Source organism: Rhinatrema bivittatum, chromosome 3 (genome assembly GCF_901001135.1).
Source record: "Rhinatrema bivittatum chromosome 3, aRhiBiv1.1, whole genome shotgun sequence".
Taxonomy (NCBI): Eukaryota; Metazoa; Chordata; class Amphibia; order Gymnophiona; family Rhinatrematidae; genus Rhinatrema; species Rhinatrema bivittatum.
In genome coordinates this window covers 471093795-471117058 of record NC_042617.1, presented here as the reverse complement: position 1 = coordinate 471117058, position 23264 = coordinate 471093795, and the positions used below count along the sequence as shown (strand labels likewise).

General features: G+C 44.1%; 1 protein-coding gene across 2 annotated transcripts in view; it reads left to right on the top strand.

Moving 5' to 3' along the window:
• The window catches only part of WDR35 (WD repeat domain 35), a 333796-nt gene that overhangs the window by 130465 nt on the left and 180067 nt on the right, over positions 1 to 23264 (top strand). For both annotated transcript variants that reach the window (XM_029595967.1, XM_029595968.1), the window contains one exon: positions 11310 to 11370. In XM_029595967.1, the coding sequence (XP_029451827.1) occupies positions 11310 to 11370 (61 nt within the window). The remainder of the gene's footprint in view (positions 1 to 11309; positions 11371 to 23264) is intronic.

Below are 23264 nucleotides of genomic sequence, written 5' to 3'. Positions count from 1 at the left end.
ACTGCATCACACATTGTTATGCACTGGCAGGCTTACAAATTACCGACTGTATCAAGTTATAACCATATCTGCATCAATGGGTCATCTGTGAGCTGTACCTCTTGAAGATATCTGCAAGGCTTCAAGTTGGTCATGAGTGCATACCTTTACATCCCATTACTGTCTGGACAGTCTTTCAAAGAGTAACAGTAAATTCAGACAACAGTTTTGCTAGCCTGTTCACCCACTACTGTACTCTCCACAGTAGGGTCTAGGTTGTTTATTCAGCAAATGCTATGCTGCAATCCTCAGCTTGGAAACCCCCAAATGTGTTGTGGTTAATTCAGCCCTATCTGTCATTAGAGCACTCAAGTTTGCTTACTGTAAATGTTGTTCTCCATAGATAGTACAATGCTAAATACCAACTAGCCTCCCTGGGAGTTGACTACGATTTAGCTCTAAAATTGACTGAGGAGGGCTTACAAGGCAATGCCCATACAAGAATTCCCACACATGCTCAGTACAGCAAAAGCTCTAGAGAGAAGAGTCCATTTGGCACCATTGGATAATAATCTTGCTGTCTATGGAGAACACCATTTACAGTAAGCAAATTTGCTTTTTTCAACAGTAAATAGGACTGAATTAACTATGACATGGTTGATGTCATCTGGTGGCACCAAACGACTCATCTCTCCTAGCTAGTAGAGCTTTTAGCTCTATTGAGTATGCTTCCGCACAAATATCCTGCACAGCTGTTGCATCGTTAACCTCCTCAGTCTTCTTTTGTCTGAGGCAGCTTTTGTCTGAGGCAGCATGTACTCAGTATCTCCATATTTTTTCTCTTCAATCTTAGGATTTTCCTCAAAAATCGACTTTATTTCTTTTCTCAGATGTCCTGCTGCCTTAGGAGCAACCCCAACAGCACTTTTCAGTGCTACTAAAAAAAAAGAGTTTATTGCTTGTCTCCTTAAGATGTCCGGCAAACATAAGTCAACAGTAAGTGGATTTAAGAACTGTATTTGTGGCAAGGTAGTGTCCATTACAGATAGTCATGAGCATACTACTGTTGCCTGAGGCAAGACCATGCCCAGGCAAACTATTATAATTGCAAACGTATGTCCTCTCACCCTCAATACACCAGGGATATAAAATGGAGGAACTGCATAGATCTCTTAGATGTTGCAGTGGGTTGTCCTCATGCAGTGCAACAATGTCTGCCTCACCAGGAAAAGAGTTGAGCAAGAGCGCCTCAAAAACTCCCCACTTCGTTAATACAGGCCGAAACCTCAGGTCGACTCGTGCTGACCATCCTGCATCCAAGAAGAAGTGACATACGTTGCATTGGTGCCATCGATCCATGGTGCATTGGCACAGTCGACATATAGTGCATTGGTAAGGCATGGCAACATCGAGGCACAATGCTCTGACGTATATTGCACTGGCAGCATCGATGCATGGCCCCTGTACCCTAATGATACATGGGACTCCGGTACTATCAATATTCGTACCATTTGCACTATCTACACTCACGCTCAGTGCCATCAACACTGGTCCACTTGAAGCATGGCAAGTCGCTGTCATCATAACATGCAACCACAATGATATTGAAGCAACTGGCATCATCGAAACATAAATCTTCAGCACCACCAAAGCTAAAAGCCTTAATGCCATCGATTCACCATATGATGTTTCGAGCCAAAAAACATAGACATCATGTTAAATTACTGACACAGATTTATGCAGATCACCCAAGATCAGGAGCAGAGGGAAATGTAATACCCCCTACCTCCTCCAATCACGAGCATTTCACCAGCATAAGAACATAAGAATATGCCATACTGAGTCAGGCCAAGGGTCCATCAAGCCCAGCATCCTGTTTCCAGAAGTGGCTAATCCAGGCCATAAGAACCTGGCAAGTACCCAAAAACAGTCTATCCCATGCTACTGATGCTAGTAATAGCAGTGGCTATTTTTTAAGTCATCTTAATTAATAGCAGGTAATGGACTTCTCCTCCAAGAACTTATCTAAACCTTTTTTAAACCCAGCTACACTAACTGCACTAACCATATCCCCTGGCAACAAATTCCAGAGTTTAATTGTGCATTGAGTGAAAAAGAACTTTCTCCGATTAGTTTTAAATGTGCTACATTCTAACTTCATGGAGTGCTCCCTAGTCCTCCGAAACAATAAATAACTGATCTACTTTTCCCGTTCTAGACCTCTCATGATTTTAAACACCTCTATCATATCCCCCCTCAGCTGTCTCTTCTCCAAGCTGAACAGTCATAACCTCTTTAGTCTTTCCTCATAGGGGAGCTGTTCCATCCCCTTTATCATTTTGGTCACCCTTCTCTGTTCCTTCTCCATCGCAACTATATCTTTTTTGAGATGCGGCGACCGTAATTGTACACAGTATTCAAGGTGCGGTCTCACCATGGAGCGATACAGAGCCATTATGACATTTTCCGTTTTATTCACCATTCCCTTTCTAATAATTCCCAACATTCTGCTTGCTTTTTTACTGTTGCAGCACACTGAACTGACGATTTCAATGTATTATCCACTATGACGCCTAGATCTCTTTCCTGGGTGGTAGCCCCTAATATGGAACCCAACATTGTGTAGCTATAGCTTGGGTTATTTTTCCCTCTATGCATCACTTTGCACTTATCCACATTCAATTTCATCTGTCATTTGGATGCCCAATTTTCCAGTCTTACAAGGTCTTCCTGCAATTTATCACACTCCGCTTGTGATTTAACTACTCTGAATAATTTTGTATCATCTGCAAATTTGATTACCTCACTCATCATATTCTTTTCCAGATCATTTATAAATATATTGAAAAGCACGGGTCCCAGTACAGATCCCTGAGGCACTCCGCTGCCCACTCCCCTCCACTGAGAAAATTGTCCATTTAATCTTACTGTCTGTTTCTTGTTTTTTTAACCAGTTTGTAATCCACGAAAGGACATCGCCACCTATCCCATGACTTTTTACTTTTCCTAGAAGCCTCTCATGAGGAACTTTGTCAAATGCCTTCTGAAAATCCAAATATACATCTACCAGTTCACCTTTATCTACATGTTTATTAAGCCCTTCAAAAAAGTGAAGCAGATTTGCGAGGTAAGACTTGCCTTGGGTAAAGCCATTCAGACTTTGTTCCATTAAACCATGTCTTTCTATATGTTCTGTGATTTTGATATTTAGAACACTTTCCACTATTTTTGCTGGCACTGAAGTCAGGCTAACTGGTCTGTAGTTTCCTGGATCACCCCTGAAGACATTTTTAAATATTGGGGTTACATTAGCCACCCTCCAGTCTTCAGGTACAATGGATGATTTTAATGATAGGTTACACATTTTTACTAATAGATCTGAAATTTCATTTTTGAGTTCCTTCAGAATCCTGGGGTGTGTACCATCCGGTCCAGGTGATTTACTGCTCTTCAGTTTGTCAGTCTGGCCTACCACATCTTTTAGGTTCGCCGTGATTTGGTTCAGTCCATCTGAATCATTACCCATGAAAATCTTCTCTGGAATGGGTATCTCCCCAACATTCTCTTCAGTAAACACCAAAGCAAAGAAATCATTTCCATGATGGCCTTATCTTCTCTAAGGGGCCCCTTTAACCTCTCGATCATCTAACGATCCAACTGACTCCCTCGCAGGCTTTCTGTTTCGGATATATTTAAAAAAATGTTTACTGTGAGTTTTTGCCTTTACGACTAACTCTTTTTCAAATTCTCTCTTAGCCTGTCTTATCAATGTCTTACATTTCACCTGCCAACACTTATGCTTTATCCTATTTTCTTCTGTTGGCTCCTTTTTCCAATTTTTGAATGAAGATCTTTTGGCTAAAATAGCCTCTTACACCTCACCTTTTAGCCATGCCAGTAATTGTTTTGTCTTCCTTCCACCTTTATTAATGTGTGGAATACATCTGGACTGTGCTTACGCTTAGAGATGCCAGCTCCAGTATTTTCTCTGGTACCTCTTACATTGAACAGGCCTCTCATTCAAGGTCAAAAGTCTATCCCAGTTTCTGATGAAGATGTTCCACTGCCCACGAGGTCAGATCAAGTAGCGTAGCTTATGAAAAATTTCTTTACCTCTTTGGCCAAATGGAAAGAAAGTGCTCTCTATCTTCTCCTTTCTAGTTTTGCTAGCACACTCCCACAGGATGAAATTCAATTCGGGTGAATACATCATCAGAACCTTCGCTAAAAGGTTCTTCTTCACTTCATTCACTTGCAGCAGAGTCTAGTCTTTTAGAATTGTTCACCACGGCTATTCCCTTCTGAGGTTGACTGAGGGATCCCTCTTGACAAGATCTGAACAACTGTCTTCTTCAAAATGCTCCTTCTACATTCCAGAAGTGCCCCTTCCAGCCTTTTCAAAGATACCAGTCCCTACTGCTTTCTGCTCAGCAACAGCAGTAACTTCCAGCTCGTGCTTATCTGCATCAATGCCAGCAGCCTAAAGTGACACAACAAATCCAGCCTAAACCTTGGCCTAGTTTTTGACTACTCTGATTAAGAACATAAGAACATAAGAAATTGCCATGCTGGGTCACACCAAGAGTCCATCAAGCCCAGCATCCTGTTTCCAACAGAGGCCAAATCAGGCCACAAGAACCTGGCAATTACCCAAACACTAAGAAGGTCCCATGCTACTGATGCAATTAATAGCAGTGGTTATTCCCTAAGTAAACTTGATTAAAAGCCGTTAATGGACTTCTCCTCCAAGAACTTATCCAAACCTTTTTTGAACCCAGCTACACTAACTGCACTAACCACATCCTCCTTCAACAAATCCCAGAGCTTTATTGTGCGTTGAGTGAAAAAGAATTTTCTCTGATTAGTCTTAAATATGCTACTTGCTAACTTCATGGAATGCCCCCTAGTCCTTCTATTATTCGAAAATGTAAATAACCGAGTCACATCTACTCATTCAAGACCTCTCATAATCTTAAAGACCTCTATCATATCCCCCCTCAGCCGTCTCTTCTCCAGGCTGAACAGTCCTAACCTCTTAAGCTTTCCTCAAAAGGAGAGCTGTTCCATCCCCTTTATCGTTCTGGTTGCCCTTCTCTGTACCTTATCCATCGCAACTATATCTTTTTTGAGATGCGGTGAGCAGAATTGTACACGGTATTCAAGGTGCGGTCTCACCATGGAGCGATATAGAGGCATTATGACATTTTCCGTTTTATTAACCATTCCCTTCCTAATAATTCCTAACATTCTGTTTGCTTTTTTGACTGCAGCAGCACACTGAGCCAATGATTTTAAAGCATTATCCACTATGATGCCTAGATCTATTTCCTGGGTGGTAGCTCCTAATATGGAACCTAACATCGTGTAAGGGTTATTTTTCCCTATATGCAACACCTTGCACTTGTCCACATTAAATTTCATCTGCCATTTGGATGCCCAGTCTTCCAGTCTTGCAAGGTCCTCCTGTAATGTATCACAGTGAGCTTGTGATTTAACTACTCTGAATAATTTAGTATCATCCGCAAATTTGATAACCTCACTCGTCGTATTCCTCCGGTAGGGGAGAGAAGCCTGCCCTCTCCGGTAGGGGAGAGAAGCCAAGCCTTCTTGGAAGAGTAGTGGAAGATAACCAAAGACCACTATGTTCTCAAGATTGTGGAATCTGGTTGTCGTTTGCATTGCTTCTGGCTACTATCTCTTCCTCATTGTTCTGCCTTCAATCCAGATGTGTTACAATTCATGCAACTCCGTCTAGAAGAGGAATCACTTCTTCAACAATAAGCAATAGAGCTGATCCCTACACTCCAATATGGTCAGGGATTCTACTCCTGGTACTCAGTCCCAAAATATCTGGTGGACTAAGAGACATTCTGTACCTGAGAAACCAGAACAAACATCTGCTCTGAGAGAAATTCAAAATGAATTCCCTCATTATGATTCTTCCCTACATTCAAAAGGGAGAACCGATGTGTGCCCACAGTCTGAATGTTACATATGTCTATGCAACCATGCATCTTGCCCATTGGCATTATCTTCGCTTCAAGTAGTTTCTTCCCATGATCAGTACAGAATACTCCCCTTTGGACTGTCAACTGCTCTGAGAGTCTTCACCAAATGCCTGACTGTAGTAGCAACATACTTAAGACATCAGGGAAGCCAAATCTTTCCATACCTGAACGATTGACTAATCATGGACAACTCCCAAAAGGGTGTATTTGTCTCCCTGAAAAAGTTAATTTAGCTTCTACAGAAGTTGGGATGTATTTTGAGAAGTCAAATCTAGTGTTGACCCAGAGAGCTTTTCTGTTTATGAACTAGCAAACACTCTGAGATTAATCATTCACAAGCTATTGAACTCACAGCGCTCGACAGCCAGAGAAGTCCTGGTTGTTTTAGGTCGTATGGCAGTGTCCATTCATGTAGTTCCACTAACCCACCTTCATAGCCATTACCTGAAGTGGGGTCTATGCTGTCAATGGGACCTGCTAACTCAGCCCTTGACAACCAAAGAACAAGTTTCAAGGAAGATGAAAAGTGAATTACCCTGGTGGGTAAACCCTCACATTCGTCAGGAGGGTGCTCCACTCTACGGGCTCCCCCATTAAGTAACTTTAGCAATGGATGCCTCCACAAAAGGATGGGGAACTCACATTGGACCTTTTTGAACCCAAGGAACTTGGTCTCTCAGAGAAAGACATTTTCAGAACAATTTGTTAGAATGGAGAGCAATCAGATATGCTCTGTTGACTTTCACGCATTTTGTCTAAGGGAAGAACATTCTAATTCAAGCCGGCAAACAAGTAGCCAAGTTTTATGTGAACAACAGAGAGGCACAGGCTTATGGATTGTCTGCCAAGATGCGATAAGGATATGGGAATAAGCATTCAAACATCAAGCTGTCCTGCAAGACACTTATTTTCCAGGGATTTCTAACATACTAGCAGATTGTCTGAGCAGAGTTTTCCATTCTCATGCATGGTTGCTGCAACAATCAACATAGTATTAGACTTATGGGGTCTTCCAAAAATGAATCTATTGTGTCGAAAGCTGGAGAAATTTTGCTCAGTTCTACCCAGCAGACTCAGGTTAGCTCAATACATTTTCCTGCTCGATTGGAATGCAGATCTCATTTGTGCTTTTCCACCGAATCCATTGATAGCCAGAACAGTGCAAAAAGTGCTAAGGGATTGGGCTTGACTAATCCTCATATCTCCACATGGCCCAGGTAGAATTGGTTTGCATATCTTGTAGAGCTTACCCGAACTCCTCCGATGCTAATGGGATAGACCTAACATTGTTAATTCAAGTGGAAGGAAATCTATGCCATCCAAATCTTCCATTCCTCAACTTGGTATCTTGGATGTTGAACACTCAGTAATCGCAGGTCTCTCTTTATCTAGAAATTTTGAGGACATAATAGTATCTGCCAGGAAGCCATCAACTAGGAAAGCTTATGACTTTAAATGAAAATAAAAATTCTCCATATGGTGTCAACTTAATACTTTGGATCTGTTTTTATTTGAGTCCAAATATTTACTAACTTGCTCTCTCTTTCTGAATCAGGCTTTGCCACATCTTCAGTAAAAATATATCTTAGCACCATAGCGACTTACATTTTCAAGTTGACGGTAAACCTATTTGAACTCATCCATTGGGGTGAAGATTTATGAAAGGCTTATGACAAGATAAACCTCTGGTGCCATGGGATTTGAATATTGTTCTATCTCTATTGATGAGGCCACCCTTTGATCCATTAAAATCAACTTCTCTTAAGTTTTTGACATGGAAAATAGTGGAAAGCAGGGTTTCTTATAGTGGTAACATCAGTCAGAAAAACAGAGAACTTCAAGGATTCATTCACTATCTGGCATATATGCATTTCTTCTACAATAGTGTGGTGCTCTGCAGCTACCCGAAGTTTCTACCAAAAGTCATATCAACTTTCCATATTAATCCATCTATCATATTGCCTACCTTCTTTCTGAGGCCACACACACATGAAGGGGAGAATGCCAAAGAGTTTTGACCTACTACAAGAGAAAAATTCAGCTTCATTGCCAGACTTTGCAGCTGTTTGTATCTTACGATCCTAACTGATGGCATAGCAGTCACCATACATACATTGTCTAACTGGATAACACACTGCATCCAGCACTGTTACACAGCCTCAGACCTACAAATTACAATCTCTGTCAAAGCTCATCAAGTTAGAGCTGTGACCTCTTTCATTGCTCATCTGCAAGCGGTACCTCTCGAAGACATCTGCAAAGCTGCAACTTGGTCATTAGTACACACTTTTACATCCCAGTACAACCTTTTAAGAACAACCTTTCAAGGATTGACAGTAAATTTGGACAAGCAGTTTTGTATAGCCTGTTCACTCAGTAGTATACTCTTCACTGTAGGACCCAGTTATTTAATCAGTAAACACTCTGCTGCAACCCTCAGCTTAGGACTCTTCACATGTCATGGCTAATTTCAGCCCTGCTTATTAACAGAAAAAGCAAGTTTTTTACCATAAACATTTTTTTCCATAGATAGAATGAATTAGCCATGCTAAATACCCATCAGCCTCCTTGACGAATTGACTACCTAGCTAAATTAAGCTCTGTAGTCAACCGTGGAGGCTCACAAAATAATGCCCACTCGGGAATTCCCACATATGCTCAGTAAGGCTAAAAAGCTCTACTAGCTAGAAGAGATGAGTCCATTTGGTGTCAAAATCACCCACATATCATGGCTAATTCATCCTTTTATCTATGGAAAATATTTTATGGTAAGCAAACTTGCTTTTGTGTGAGTAATTTTTCCAAGAAAAATTATGCTAATTCTTTTGAAAACTGAAAATTATGTGCGTTAAGTGCAACCCACTTTCCCAACCTCGCTCCTGAGAATGCCTCTTCACAATGCCCCTGATGTGTAGTTTTGCAGGGCCAAGTGCTTCTGCAGCAACCCTTGAGATAGGAATGGGGAAGACGGGTAGATCGAAGGCAGTGAGATGCACCTGTAAATTGCTGAATGTTGGGTATCCCACTTTTGGCTCTTGATTCACAAGGTACTGAAAAGGAGGAAAAGTACAACTAACAAAGTGAAATAAAAGAAATTTAGTACATATCACAGAACCATACCATTGTATATCTCACAAAGAGATGGCAGGACCCTGCAAGTGAGGGAAAGGCTAGATTGTTCCTATTGCCCTGGCTGAGTAGGACTCTGATTTTAGAACTGCCTTAATTTCAAGTAAAAAAAAAAAAGCACTGGAAGAGATAGGGAGCAAGGACAGATATGAAATACAGGGCTTTAAGTCTCAGATTGTTTTTTAGATAGTTAAATAATTTGATGTTGTGTCCTCCTGTTTTAAAATCCATGCAGACTGTTCTGTTTAAATACATGGGAAATAATGCATGTAAATTAGTAATTGATTTGTTTCCCTTCAGTCTACTGTAATCAGTGAGTTGCAAAATTCTAAAAGCAGTGTCATGTTTAGCTCATAAACCTTTTACCACTCACTTAGGACCTGATCTACTAAGTACTTTTCCCCATAGAGACAGAATGGGAAAAAAGCCTTTGTAATTCAGGTTCTTGATGTTTTACAAAAATTCATATTAAATTAATGATTTTTATTTTTGATTGGTTTCCTGTGCATCAAAACATGCATCCTTTCCCTATTCTTTGCTTATTTAAAGGAGTCACCTACTGTATCTATCATTTTAATAACAGGGTATCTTAGCTCTTGTACTCAATTTATCATGTGAAATTTTTTCCAGAGATCAAAATTCGTGTTTTATTCCTCAACTTTCATGCTGGAACTACAGTGGTATAAAACTTGTTCTTAATTGCTGTACCAGCTGAGGAGTGATGGGCAGAGATTGAAAGGTTAAAGTCAGAATGACAGATTTTGAAAGCTGGCATTCTGTACAAGTTCCAAAGGATTCCTAGTATTTCAAAGAGTATGGGGTTCTGCTTTGGAATATAGACATTGTGCATGGGAGCCCAGTCTGTGCCCACTGCTCATTTTATATCCTACTGAATACCCTGGGACAAATCTTCAAAGGATTTAGGCTACTAACTTTTGGAGTTAGGCTCCTAAATTGGCCCTTTTGAAAATGTACTAGGGCTGAGTTCCTAAATTTAGGCTTCTGGTTTCACTAAGTCCCTAAATGTAAGGTCCTAAAAAGTGTGTGGCTAATGGGGTGGAGCTAGGGTGGGGAAACAAAGTTAAAAGCTTAGCACTCATTTTCAGCACTAGGTACGAGTGTCATGAGTGTTGTAGTATTTGTTTTAACTATGAATGTTATATTGTAAACCTACTCAGGCAAACCTTTGTAGTGTGGTATATAAGAATTTTAAATAAATAAATAAATAGGTATGCAAATTAATAGCAGGCCTAAATTTTAGGCCTGCTATTAAATTTGAGCTCCTACGTTGGGCTGAAAATAGGCACCTAACTTGGGGTCCTAAATTTAGGGGCTCAGCTTTATTCAGTATTAGTCTCCCTGTGTTTAAGTCATGGTAAGCTATTTGGTGTGAATATTGTTTTTCTTCTTGTTCTTAATAATATGCCTATAAAAATGCATTTTGTTTAAAAGTACATTGCAGAAGAATGTCTGATTTCAGCACACTATCCACAAAATGTTTTATTAAAAGAGTGGATTGATCTAGTGTCTGTAATATTATCCAGAAAACTATTGACGCCTAAAAGAATAGACCATCAGTATTTTGCAAGATGTGGCATTCCTTTTTCCAAGTCAGTACTTGCCATAAAGTTTTGAAAAGCTTACACTGAGGATATGCAAGATGTGGGTTCCTAATGGAGGTTTTGTCTGCACTTTGCTACTGGGTGCATGAATCTTTTGACCAATTTTTTCCCAGAAATTTGTGCAAAAAGGTTATAGAAACTTGGGAATGACACATTTACTGTGTAGTACTTTCTTGCTGAACTGTATCCTAAAATGTTTGTGTCTTGCCAGCAAATCTTTTAAACGACTGCTCTGATCTGCACTGCCTGGACCCATTTATCTACTAAGTGCCCCCTTCCCTCCTAGTAATTAAATTGGTAGATCAATGAAGTGTACATTCTGATTCTGGACATTTTTCTTGTTAATGTAAATAAAGTGCATTTATTTATACTATATAGCTATGGCAAGTGCCCTTACTATTTGCATCTTGAGGACTTAGATTTCTTCCGTATACCTCCTTACGGTATGAAAAAGGGAAGGTTATAAAGATTGGCAAGTGCTACCATGTATTTTCAGAAAATAAAGAACTGGCCATCACAGTGGGTTTCTTGCACATGAAGACAGACTAATTTTGTTTTTTTTTCCTTTCAGTATGTGTTGGTGCTTTGCAATTCTATTGGCACTCCACTGGATTCAAAATATATTGACATTGGTAAGCAGGTGCTAAAGCATTTTTTTAAATTAGCTAGAGATTCCTTAAGTTGTAGCAATGACTTTAAAATATATTAAAATATGTTTTGTCATGAGGTCAGTCAATAGTTTTTGATATAGTTTTTTCACTTTGTGGTAACTATACAAATGTTGACAATAGTAGATTTATTTGAGATGAATGTGATTGAAAATCCCACTTCTTCTCCATGTGACCTTGAGCAAGTCACTTTACCATCCGTTGCCTCAGGTACAAACTAAAAGGTGAATTTTAAAACCGGCCCATGCCCAGGGACACTGACATTTTATAACACACACAAGCATATGTGCGCCTGTTTATTTATTTATTTAAAATGTATTAATCGCTTTTCAACTTTTCTAAGCCGTTTCTAGAATAACATTCATAATCATGACATTACACAGCTAAAATGCATGAAAAAAATATAAAAAGAAAAAGTAATAAATATAAAACATGAGGTGATACAATACAAATAGATATTAACACAAAATAATCACCACAAAACTCGTCATTAAAAATAAAAATAATAAAATTTGTATAGACTGCCTAATCATCCTAGATCTCAAGCCACTCTTAATCAGCTGTTATAAAATAGCCTGGCCACATGCACATGTGTACTCAATTTTAAGTGGGCGAGCACCTATGAGTGCAAATGCCACTTCTACAATGAAATTGGGAGGATTTTAAAAAGAGCGGGCACCAATAACATTGCCATTAAAACCAGTTCTTTTCCAGTTTGCCCAGTTAAGCGAGAGGTCTTCCACACCCCCCTAGTTTATTAGCCTTCCTTTCCCTCAGTTAGTCCCAACCCTTAAACCCCTGCTGATCTGCCTAGTTTTCTTTATTTTATCACTTACATGTCAGCCATAGCAGAATTAAAGTTCTGGAGCAGGGGACCTCGGCGTGTACCGGGGAGCATAAATATTTATGTCAGCATCTCAGGTACATGCCCCGAAATGCCCATTTCCTGCCCAGACCAGCCCATGCCCTGCCCCTTTTTGATAACTTCCGAGATCTGCACACTCCGAGAGATATGTTTGTATCTCGGTGGCTTTTAAAACCTGTTAGGTGCGTGCAAGGCCGATATATTCACACATCTCTCAACCGGCAGGTGTGTCGCGTGCTCCCGCTCTCTCCCGCTGCTCTTTCTTCCCTGCTGCCGTCGGGCTAACAGCACGTTCAAGCCCAATGGGAATGGCAGCAGTGTTAGAGGAAGAGGAAGCTGTGGCACCCGCGGCTGGCTTTTTCTTCTTCCTGTGCCTGCCCCGGAACAGGAAGTGATATGCAGTGCAGTGCGCGGGAAGGAGAAAGAGCCGTGCCACGTGGAAAAGTAGCGGCGGCGGCAGCAGTATCAGCCCCCGTGCATTAGTGTGGCCCAGAGCAATTGAAGCAGCCAGTAATCGGCAAAGGAGACAGAAGTATAAGCCTCCCGCGGCCGATGGGATTCTTCTTTCTTGGCCTGCAGGGGCTGGAGGAGGCTCCTGCAGCTACCATTTGTGCTCCTGGGGGGGAGGGGAGGGGGGAGGAAATGAGTGAGAGAGAGAGAAGACAGCCAGCCTGTGTGTAAGTGAGAGAATGTGTGTGTGTGATTGAGAGCATATGTGTAAGTGTGTGGGAGAGAGCATGTGTGTGATTGAGATAAACTGGTCAGAAAGGTGATGTGTGTATATGTGAGGGACAATAAAAATGACTGGTCAGGGAGATGACTGGAGTGTGTGTGAGAGAGTGAGAGATTGTCAGGGAGGTGACTGATGTGTGTGTGTGTGAGAGAGAGAAAAAGCATGGAAGTGAGAAATCTGGATATGTGAGAAAGCATGGGAGTAAGAAGCCTGGTGTTGTGGGTGTGTGTGTGTGTGTGAAAGAAAGCATGGGACTGAGAAGCCTGTATATGTGAGAGAGAGCATGGGGGTGAGAAGCTTGTATATGTGAGAGAGAGCATGGGAGTGGGAAGCCTGTGTGTGTGTGTGTGTGCATGCATGAGAGAGAGACTGGTTGGTAAGGTGACGGTGTGAGAGAGAGAGAGACTGGGGTGTGTGTATTTGAGAGAAAGAAAGTGATTAAGGGAATGAGAAGCCTGTGCATGTGAAGAGAGCGAGCAAGGGAATGAGAGAGAGACTGGTGCAGGTGTGTGTAAAAGAGTGAAAGTGATTATGAGAATGAGAAGCCTGTGCATGTGGAGAGAGTGAGCATGGGAGTGAGAAACCTGGGTGTGTGGGTGTGTGTGAGACACAGTATGGGAGTGAGAAGCCCGTATATGTAAGATAGAACTCGGGAGTGGGAAGCCTGTGTGTGAGTATGGCATGAGAGAAACTGTTCAGGAATGTGACTGGTGTGTGTGTCAAAGACTGGTTGGGAGATGATTGGTGTGTGAGAGACAGAAACTGGTTATGGGGGTGTGACTGGTGTGGTGTTTGTGTGAGAGGCAGAGAGACTGGTCATGGGCCCTAAGGAAGAGGACCATGAGTATAGAGCTTAACCACTACTGCTGCTTCTGGTGTGTGCTACGGCCTGCATGGAAGAGGACAGGAGTAGGAGAGCTGCTGGAGGGGGTAAGTAAAGGTGGCTTTTTAAGTTTATCTTTCTTGATTGACTGCCATTTTAATTATTTAATATTATGTGATGTGTCTGCTTTTTTGAAATATTTTATTGGTGTTTGGAGAATTTTCAATAGTTTTTATGAGTTTTTAATTGTTGGATGTTATTCTGTTCATAGCTGTTTTGAAACATTTATTCTGCTTATTAGTATAGTTTTACAATTATTTCTGTGTGGGGATCTATAGCTGCTTGCCAGTTCTGTTTTCCTAACAGGAGGTGTTTTGGTGTTTAGGGCCTGATTTAATATTTGTAGTGTTGCCTTTTCATAGATAGGGTTGCTCCTGTTTGAGTGTATTCCATAATACAGGTGTAACTGTGTGTGCGGATTAGTTTATGTGCGTTACTACAGATCCTGGGAGTATGTTAGGTCGGTTCTGTGTCAGTTACCGAGATGAGATATTTTACTAGCATGTAAGTGTTTGTATCAGTCTTATTTGTTGTGTTTTCTCAAGAGGACATGCATTGGTAGTAAACTGTTGTCTTTTCATAAGTAGGGCTATTGAGCCTGGTAGTAGAAGGAGTTTGAGTTGCTGTTACTAAGATGACACTAGAACCAGATTATCATTTTTGTATGGTGAGTTGTACAGGGAATATCATAATTCTGCTTTACATTCATTATTGTGGGTCGAGGGGGGGAGGGGGTGGTTCCCGTAGATGCAAACTGTACTTTTACATCTAGCCCCGTGACGATCATGGGTTCAGTGTGTCATGCATGTGAGAACCATCCGTCAGGTGTGTCCCGACAGAAAAAAGGTTGAGAACCACTGCTTTAATTGATGTGCACACCGGGCTTTTAAACTTCACTTTTTAGATTGCAAGCCCTCTGGGGGCAGAGAAATACCCACTGTACCTGAATGTAATCCACTAGTGCCAAAAAAGCAGTATATTAAAAAAAATAATTCCAGCAAAATAAATATATCCTATATTGTCCCAATTTATCAGATGAAGGGTTTTTTTTTTTGGAAATGTGCTTTTCCAAAAACATGCCTCGTCTTATAATTATAATCAGGTGGAAAAGCAGGTCTTGCATCTCGCCAGTCTAAGGTGTGCTTCCATCCATACAGCCTGTGTGCCTTGCTGGATTTAAGACTTGCCGGTTGGTGAGACTGCTTACCACCTATTTGCGGCTCACCCACCCTGCTTATGTCAAACACTCTCCATCTACTCATGGCTCATAGAATTCTGGCTTCTCAGCAGCTTTCCAGCTGCAATCTCATCTCCCTCCAGGGTTTGGATTACTAGCTGTGAAGTGACACATTCGGAGGGAAGTTCCATCCCTGTATCAGGGGAAGCAATGCAGGCTTCCATGCACCTGCAACTGTCCCTGGCACAGGCCAAGTAGAATCATAGCATGCCCAGAAGAGCCATAGCAGAGGCTTCACGCAATTCTTTGCTAGGTACTAATTTATAAATGGTGCAAAATTTTATTTACTAACTTTGCTTTGAACAAACAAGTCAACATATGCTTGGCCAAAACCCTACAGGATGACTGGGGAAGGGAGATAAAATACAGTGTTTCTACTTTGGTATGAAAAAAATGAGGATTGTCTTATGTTCAAGACCATCTTATAATTGGACAAATATGATATATACTTCTTATTGCTATGTAACAAGCAAAATACAAAGCAAGTATCAGTGTAGTTATTGAATGAGTCCATACTATGTATAAAACCAACAGCCTTCTAGTTTTAAGACTCTATAAAGCAGACAAGAAAAAAAAGTATAGACGTATCATGTTTTTAACTTCAGGTCTTAGGTATATTCATTTGAACAGGAATGTACAATCTTTTTGATACTGGGCTTCCCCAAGACTAGTCTTATTCATGAGCCTTCAAAAATCTTATACTTTATTTTGTCAGGATACTCTACTCTGTTTTAGATGTCATATATTAAATACCATTCAATATGTTAGAGACCATGCATCATTTGCTTGCTTCTGGAAAACAATGATAATGGTTGCAAATTTCCAGTAATTAAAATGTGATAAACCTTATATTTTATGTAAATATTGTTACGTGCGCCGGCCGCAGCAGATCTGTGGCTCGGCCCCCTCACCTCTTTCAAAGTGATCCAGCATCTGGTCCCTCATCTTTGGCGGCTGTGGGCCACCGGCTCCATTCTCAGTCCGCCCCTGGGGCCTCCAGCTCTGCTGCAGCTCCTGATGTTCTGCGTCGGGCCTCTCTGCATGGCCCACGGAGAGAGACGCCGTTCTGACCAGCACCGCGCCCCTCCTTAGGCATGCGCGCACGCACAGCTAGTCCATAAATGGGGCCCGCGGCGGGAACCTGGCCACAGCCCTAGATGATGATGTCGGCAGAGCTCCGTTATATAAGCCCGGGCTCTGTTCTCTCAAATTGCCTTCGCAACAGGTCCCCTCGCTAGTCGAGTACTCGTTGTCTCCTCAGTTCCTGGTTCCCGATCCTGATTGCCTTCATTCCTGTTTCCTTGTTCCAGTGTTCCTGTTCCTTCACTCTCCTTCGGATTGCTAACCTAGTTTGACCTCTGCATTGCCTTACTACTCCGTTGCCTCTCTCCAGCCTCTGACCTCTGCATTGCCTGACTACTCCATTGCCTCTCTCCAGCCCCGGACCTCTGCATCGCTTGACTACGCCATTTCTTCTCTCCAGCCCTGGACTTCTGCTTTGTCTGACCGTCCTTTTGACTCTCTCCTCGTCTAGACCTCAGCCTTGCTTGCCACTGCTTCCAGACTGCTGCCAGCCCTGATCCCAGCTTGCTTAAAGACGCCTCTTCAGCCCTTGTCCTGGACGTGGTTCATTCAGGCTTCTGCCTGCACTTGCTCGGGCACCCTCTGTCAGACTGTGTTCCTATTGGTGCCCAGGTCTCTGGGACTCCGCCTCATCCTGTACAGACTGATACCTACACTAGTTGCTGCCTCTGGGCTGACCTCATTCCACCCATCAATGACCACTGACAGAGGCCACCTAAGTCCAACCGGCCCCAGCACTCAAAGGCTCAACCCACGGGGAATGAGGGCTGGTATTGGTGAAGTGCCAGCCGGCCTCCGTCCGTCAGCCCCTCTCTGCCTGCCAATGGTGGGGACCCGTAGGATCCCTTATATGGGTAGCGTCAACCCCACCTCGGCCCAAGGGTCCACCTCCGGTGCAGCAAATATAATGAACTCGCAGAGACCCACAAAACATTTGCGGTCAAATTAGCACCCACTAGCCCATCCCCTGCACTCTGTGCCCCACAACCTGTCCTTTCTCTCTTCATTTGAGTCCTGTCACTCTATGACATCTCTAACTCTGTTAAATTTTCAAGTTAAAAATGGCACAAAATGCAGTGCTTTATTATGTTAAACTTTTGCCTGCCTTGCGACATGAAACCACTGCAAGAGGCTTTGCACAGTGGTCCATTAGTGTAACATGGAGGCAGAGGATTACATTTTTATAGAGAGATTTTAATTCTCTCTGTTATAATTGCCAATGGAAAAAATAAATTTAATGACCATTATTAATTCTGATTTTGATTAACACAGTTTTATAGACATATAAAGCCATGGACAGAACAATTCAAAAATTGTAGAACAAAAGCTGATATTATTTTAAATACATTATTAAAACTAAAGATGTAACTAGGAAGGACACAATCAATATTTTATACTGGCTACAATAATTGCTTCATACTGAAGAAAAGCTGTTGTTTAGTACAGCCTTTTAACTCATAATAAAATTCTTCCCCCATCCATTCTGATAACATTTGATTAGTAATTGAGAGAAATAACCAAGCACAATGATGAGTGTCAGACAACACTAAATATAAAGACATCGCAGTATGCTAAAACTAATTGGTTACATAGAGGTCCTTGTTCAAAATCATTTAGGCAGATGACTCAAACTTTATCCAGCTAACTGAAGATTTGGGCACTTTCCCTGTGCAGCCTGGCAGAGTCTATTACTTTAAAAAAAACAAAAAACTGCTTCTATAGTTTTTATATCTGTGCCCCCTCTTTGCTCTGTCTGTTTTTCTCTTTTTCCATGGTGTTGACAGGACTAACTTATACAGTCCGTCAGTGATCTGTGTAGGCCACTGAGCCTGGGGACTTGCCTGAGTCCTACCCGGGCTGGAGTTCAATGGCGGTTCACCGATTGATTGGTATTCATGGATTCAGACGGTGGAAGGATCGAGGACCATGCCATTCCTATGGGGGGTGAGAGCTCATCCTCCCTACATCTCAAGGAACTAGTCTCCACGGATGGGAGCCCTGGATGATGTTGCCTCCTCTCCTGCTTGCCAGCCTTGGCAATGCAGTCTCTCTAGGAGAGAGTGTGAGCAGAGCCTGGGCTAGCAGCTTGCTGTCACACCTCGGTGCCATGCTCATGAACGGTTGCCTGTGCTCAGCTGTGACCAGTGCACCGTTCATCCAATGCATCGATGTCAGGATCACGTCAGGGACCAGGCCCATCTTCAAGTACCATTGACATTGTGGAGGTCCAGGGTCACCCTTGTTGCCATCAAAGTGCGTAACTGCCCACAATGCCATAGTGGCCTTCTATGTTGATGGCATTGGTGGAACTGGAGTCTTGCTACACCAGCTTGGGCATCGAGGGGGTGGAGTACAGTGCAAGTCGATGCCTTTGATGCCTCGCCGCAATGCCATCGATACTGCGATGCCATCGGTGCTGCGGTGTCCTTTGTGCCAGGGTGCCCACAATGTCCTCAGTGCCGTTGTGCGGCGCACTCTCGATGTCATGGTGCCTTTGGTGCACTCAATGCCTCAGTGCTGTCACTGCACTCAATGCTGTGATGACCATGGTACCATCGATGCCGCTGTGCCCTTGATGCCTGTGGTGCTCTCGATGCCTGTGGGACCCTCGATGCCATCAATGTCCTTGATCCATCAAAGTGCATGCATGGCCACCCTTGGGGTTGTCTGGGTTGAAGAGGTGGCAGGTTCTTGATGCTGTCGAGGTGCATAGCTTCAATACTGCAGCCACCTACTAGGTCGTTGAGGTGTGCGGCCTTGATGCCAGCATGACCTCAGTGCCAATGTGATGCAGTGCTGCCCCAATAACATTGACACCCTTGAGGCCATCAAAGTGTGGGGCCACTGTAGAGGCCTTCGGACCACTGATGCCTCTCATTAATGCCTCGACTACATGAGCTCCACTGTCCAGGCACTGGGATAGCCCTTGAGCGCCCTTGTCACCTCTGAGGTCATCGACCTCCGGGACTCTCTGAAGTCCCCGTGTGACCCTGCAGCCCTCGGGTGGCAAGGATTTTTGGCCTCTTACAGATCAAGCACAGGGGTAACCATCTACTCGAGGCATCCTGGTGTGCCGGTGCTTCTGTACGCAGTGGTCCAGTGCCCTCAAGGCTCCTGGGTGGTGTCCACTACGGAGCACTGACTAGCTCAGAGCTGTCCCTTCAGCCAACGATCCCAGCATTGGAAGCCCTGCCAGGATGTGCACACCATTAATGTTAATGCTTGCAAGGCCATTGAGCTTACAGCACAGACACCCCCGGACGAATAAGTGAGCCAAGGGGCATTGCCTTTTGTACTGGCGGTTATTGGTTCTTTTTGCATCAGTGACCTGTGGGTGGGCTGCAGGGCCTCTCCCTGCAGATGCCCATGGCATCCTTGGCCAATACCTTCAGGCCGAGTTCCCACTGGGGCCCCTGGGTGGTCGACATCTGTGGGCACCTATGGCGCCAGGAATGGTGCTAATTTACCATCGAACTGATTAAGTTTCAGTTTAGTGCAGTTAGGGCCCTGGGTGCAGAGTCATTGGGTGCCCAGAAGTGGCTTTGCATTAGTGATCAAAAAAGCAACATGATCCCTACAGGCTCCATCACCACTCTGGGCACCAGTGGCTGCAGTCGGAGATCGCAGGACATGTCTGCAGTACTCCTTAAGCACCTGCAATCGCCAGGGACTTTGCTGCTGTCGTTCCCTGTGGGACTCGCAGGTGAGAAGGTTCCAACGCAGTTTCGAGGGCTCACCTCTCAAAGTGTTATCAGGTATTGGAGGGGGCGACGCCATAGACTGCCACCCTCCACCATGCCTTACCCAGAGCACCAGTGGTGCTAGAGACGCCGTTGTCACCCTGTTCTCTCCATTCCACTGGAGTTACTGTGCCGTTGACGCGCAGCTTGCATGGTTGGGAAAGAGGAGGCATCTGTTCCAAGTACCTAGGATGCTGGCAGGTGGCATTCTCCCTGGCTGTGCAGCCCTCAGCCGTACTAGGATTCTGCCATTTTTCATCATGGTCTCAGCCTCCGCGCCAGTCCACACCACATAGTGCTGAGAAGCACTGGCACGAAGGTGTCATTACACACTCTGTGCTTGGTTGTTGGACGGCATGTAGCCACCGACTCTGGCACGTGGTTTTCGGTTCTCGTGGGTCATGGTATTTCTCCCACAAGCACGGCGCTTAGGATCATAGGTGTGTCACCATCTGTGGATGGGTTACCACTGCATGAGTTCCGCCCAGTGTGCTTTCACAGTGGAGGGCTTCCAGTTGCCTTTTGCCGCCTGGGCATTTGTGTGTGTATGTGTATGTGTGGGTTATTTCCATCCGGGCTGTATTCTGCAGCTGCAGGACTGACCTAGGACTGCATTCGTGGTCAGATCCTGAGGAGAGTGGATATCGAGAGAGTGGCTCAGGAGTCCTCTCCTTTCTAAACAGAGGAATATGTCTTTTGACCTCTACCATGTCCAACTCCCCTTCTTCTTCTGGAACAGTCCCTGGGGGTTCTGTCCCTGAAAAGCTTTTTCTCTCTGGTCCAGGGCCCCAATCTGAATCAGTGCATCTCTATGGAGGCCAGGGCCAAGGAGCAGCGGTAATTGGACCGTCTTCAGCTGAGGCCCCTCTGGGGATTGCAGTGGCAATTTCCCCTATCCGAGGCTGGCTGCCTGGGGTGGGTTTGTTGCTTTGGCACCTCAGTGATCAGTGATTGTGCCTTAGCTCTCCTTTGGGGAGTTGCTAGGTCTTTCGGGATCAGGAGGCCCCAATCCTGCTGCTTACCCTCTCCCCTCTGGAAGGGGAGATTCAACCGGGTACTCCTCTGGATGCCCGACTGTGCACCCCTTTGAGGGTTGTCCCTCATTTTCCATTCCCGGACAAGGGATGGCACTGCTCTGACTGATGCCAACCGAAACAGTAGTCGAGAATAGCACTCGTCCATGGGCACTCTAAAATGCAGCAGGTTTATCCATGAGGGAGCCTTTCCAGTGTTGCTCCCCGGTGACCCTCCAGGTTTCCTCCTGTTCAGGAGTCACTCTGCTATCTGCTGGATTCTGTGGGCATCTTCTTTAAGGATCGCTATCTCAGTCACTCTTGCCTGCAGGACCCTCCTATATGAGGGGAATTTCAGTTAATTATCTGGGCAATCGTGCCTTTCACCCTTTTGCCATATCCATGGCTCAGGACGTTGGGGGCCCAGTAGCCCGCAACAGAGGCACTGTCCTCTGCTTGCAGTAGCGTGCAAGCTATTCTTCCCCCCTTTTTCAGGATCACCCTGTCTGCAGACAGAGGAGTCCATTGTTGGCCCAGCATGTTGTCCATTGCTGGGCCACATGCTCTGTTAGGAGGGGAAGTATATGCTCTTATGGCTGGGGTAATGATACCTCAGCCAGGTGCTTGGTACTCTGTTCCGAGATCACCCTGGGCCTGCCCTGATGCCCTTCAGGTCTCTGGACTGATAATGTGATCATGTTCTACTGGGGTTTGCGCATGTGACTCCCCGGCTTCCCGTCTCCTAGTGGAGCCTTTGTGATTTCTTCCCTGGGGTAATCGCTTTCAGTTTCCGCTGTTTCAAGAAAACTGAGGGTTCCTTCACAGTGGGTTGTTCCTTACTGGTTTCGGCAGTGAGTTGTTCGCTTGGGGGTTGATAGACAACTGGGAAAATTGTGCTTGCCCCCGCATTCCTTGGGTCTGCCTTCTTGTGTTCTTTACTCCTTCCTACTTCTGATTGGGTTGCCGGAGGGAGGGGAGGTAAACCTAAGGCACCCATGATATATCTCTGCATACTTGCAGGGAAGGATACACCATGTTTTTTCCACTTATTTTGCCATTCCTTGGCCAATACTGCCTTAGCTTTTCTCATTCGCCTGGTTGCCCAAAGGGCCTTTCTGCTCCCCTTGCGATCCTGTGACAGGATAGATGAACCTGTTCTGAAGGTGCTTTTGCAAGAGCTTCAGGCCTATCTCATCTCCCTGCTCAGGAGTTTTGGGCTACAGGTTTGTTTCGAGGATTGTCTCTCATCCCCTGAAACCCTTGACGCTGTCTTATATGGTCAGCTAGGTCTGATGCTTCGGGATACAGTGTCTGTCCCAGGCCCTGCTGTGGTTTGCTGCTTTTTCTTCCAAGCATTGCTTAGGTTTCTTTTGCCCATTTGGCCTACCAGATAAACCTGGGCACTGTCTCCAGATATATTCGATTCTTTGGATGTCAGTAGATGAGTTTCTTTCTGGAGGGTTCTTGGGCTCCAGTTTGTTTTTTGGTTGTTTTTTCACACCAAATGAAATTGTGTGGTTTTCATCCAAGAGTCTCTCTTGTTTACATCTCTGGGTCCTTCCTATATCCGGGAGGATCTAGATCCACTGTTTTTATTGGAGTTTACTTATCAGGCACCTTGCTTGTACTGTTTACTGTGATGCAGAGTTTGCTTCTGCTTGCACTCACATCACTCCTCTGCCTCAAGCAACCCTGCTACACATGAGGATTTGTGTCTCAGTCTTTTCCCTGGCTTTCTTTGTGGAAGCCAACTCTTCTCCATCCTGTGCCCCTGGTGGATTGGCTGTCTCTCAGGCAAATGAGGGAGGTAGTGGTCCAGTACTATGCGGTTTCCCGCTTTGTCCTGCTTGGACAGCCTAGAGCTAGAGATTCACCCATGTGTGAGGACTACCATCCTGCTTGTCCTAGGAGAAAGCACAGTTGCTTACCTGTAAGAGGTGTTCTCCTAGGACTGCAGGATGTTAGTCCTCATGATACCTCCTGCCTCCCCTGAGAGTTGATTTCTCTATGTATTAGCTGTATCATGGATTGAGGTACTCTGCCTAGGGTGATGACTACAGCTGCACATGCTTAGTAGGGCATGTTGAAAGCTCTAGATCAGTGGTTCTCAACCCTGTCCTGGGGACCCCCCCAGCCAGTCGGGTTTTCAGGATATCCACAATGAATATGCATGAGAGAAAAATTGCATATACTGCCTCCATAACATGCAAATTTTCTCTCATGCATATTCATTGTGGATATCCTGAAAACCCGACTGGCTGGGGGGGTCCCCAGGACAGGGTTGAGAACCACTGCTCTAGATTC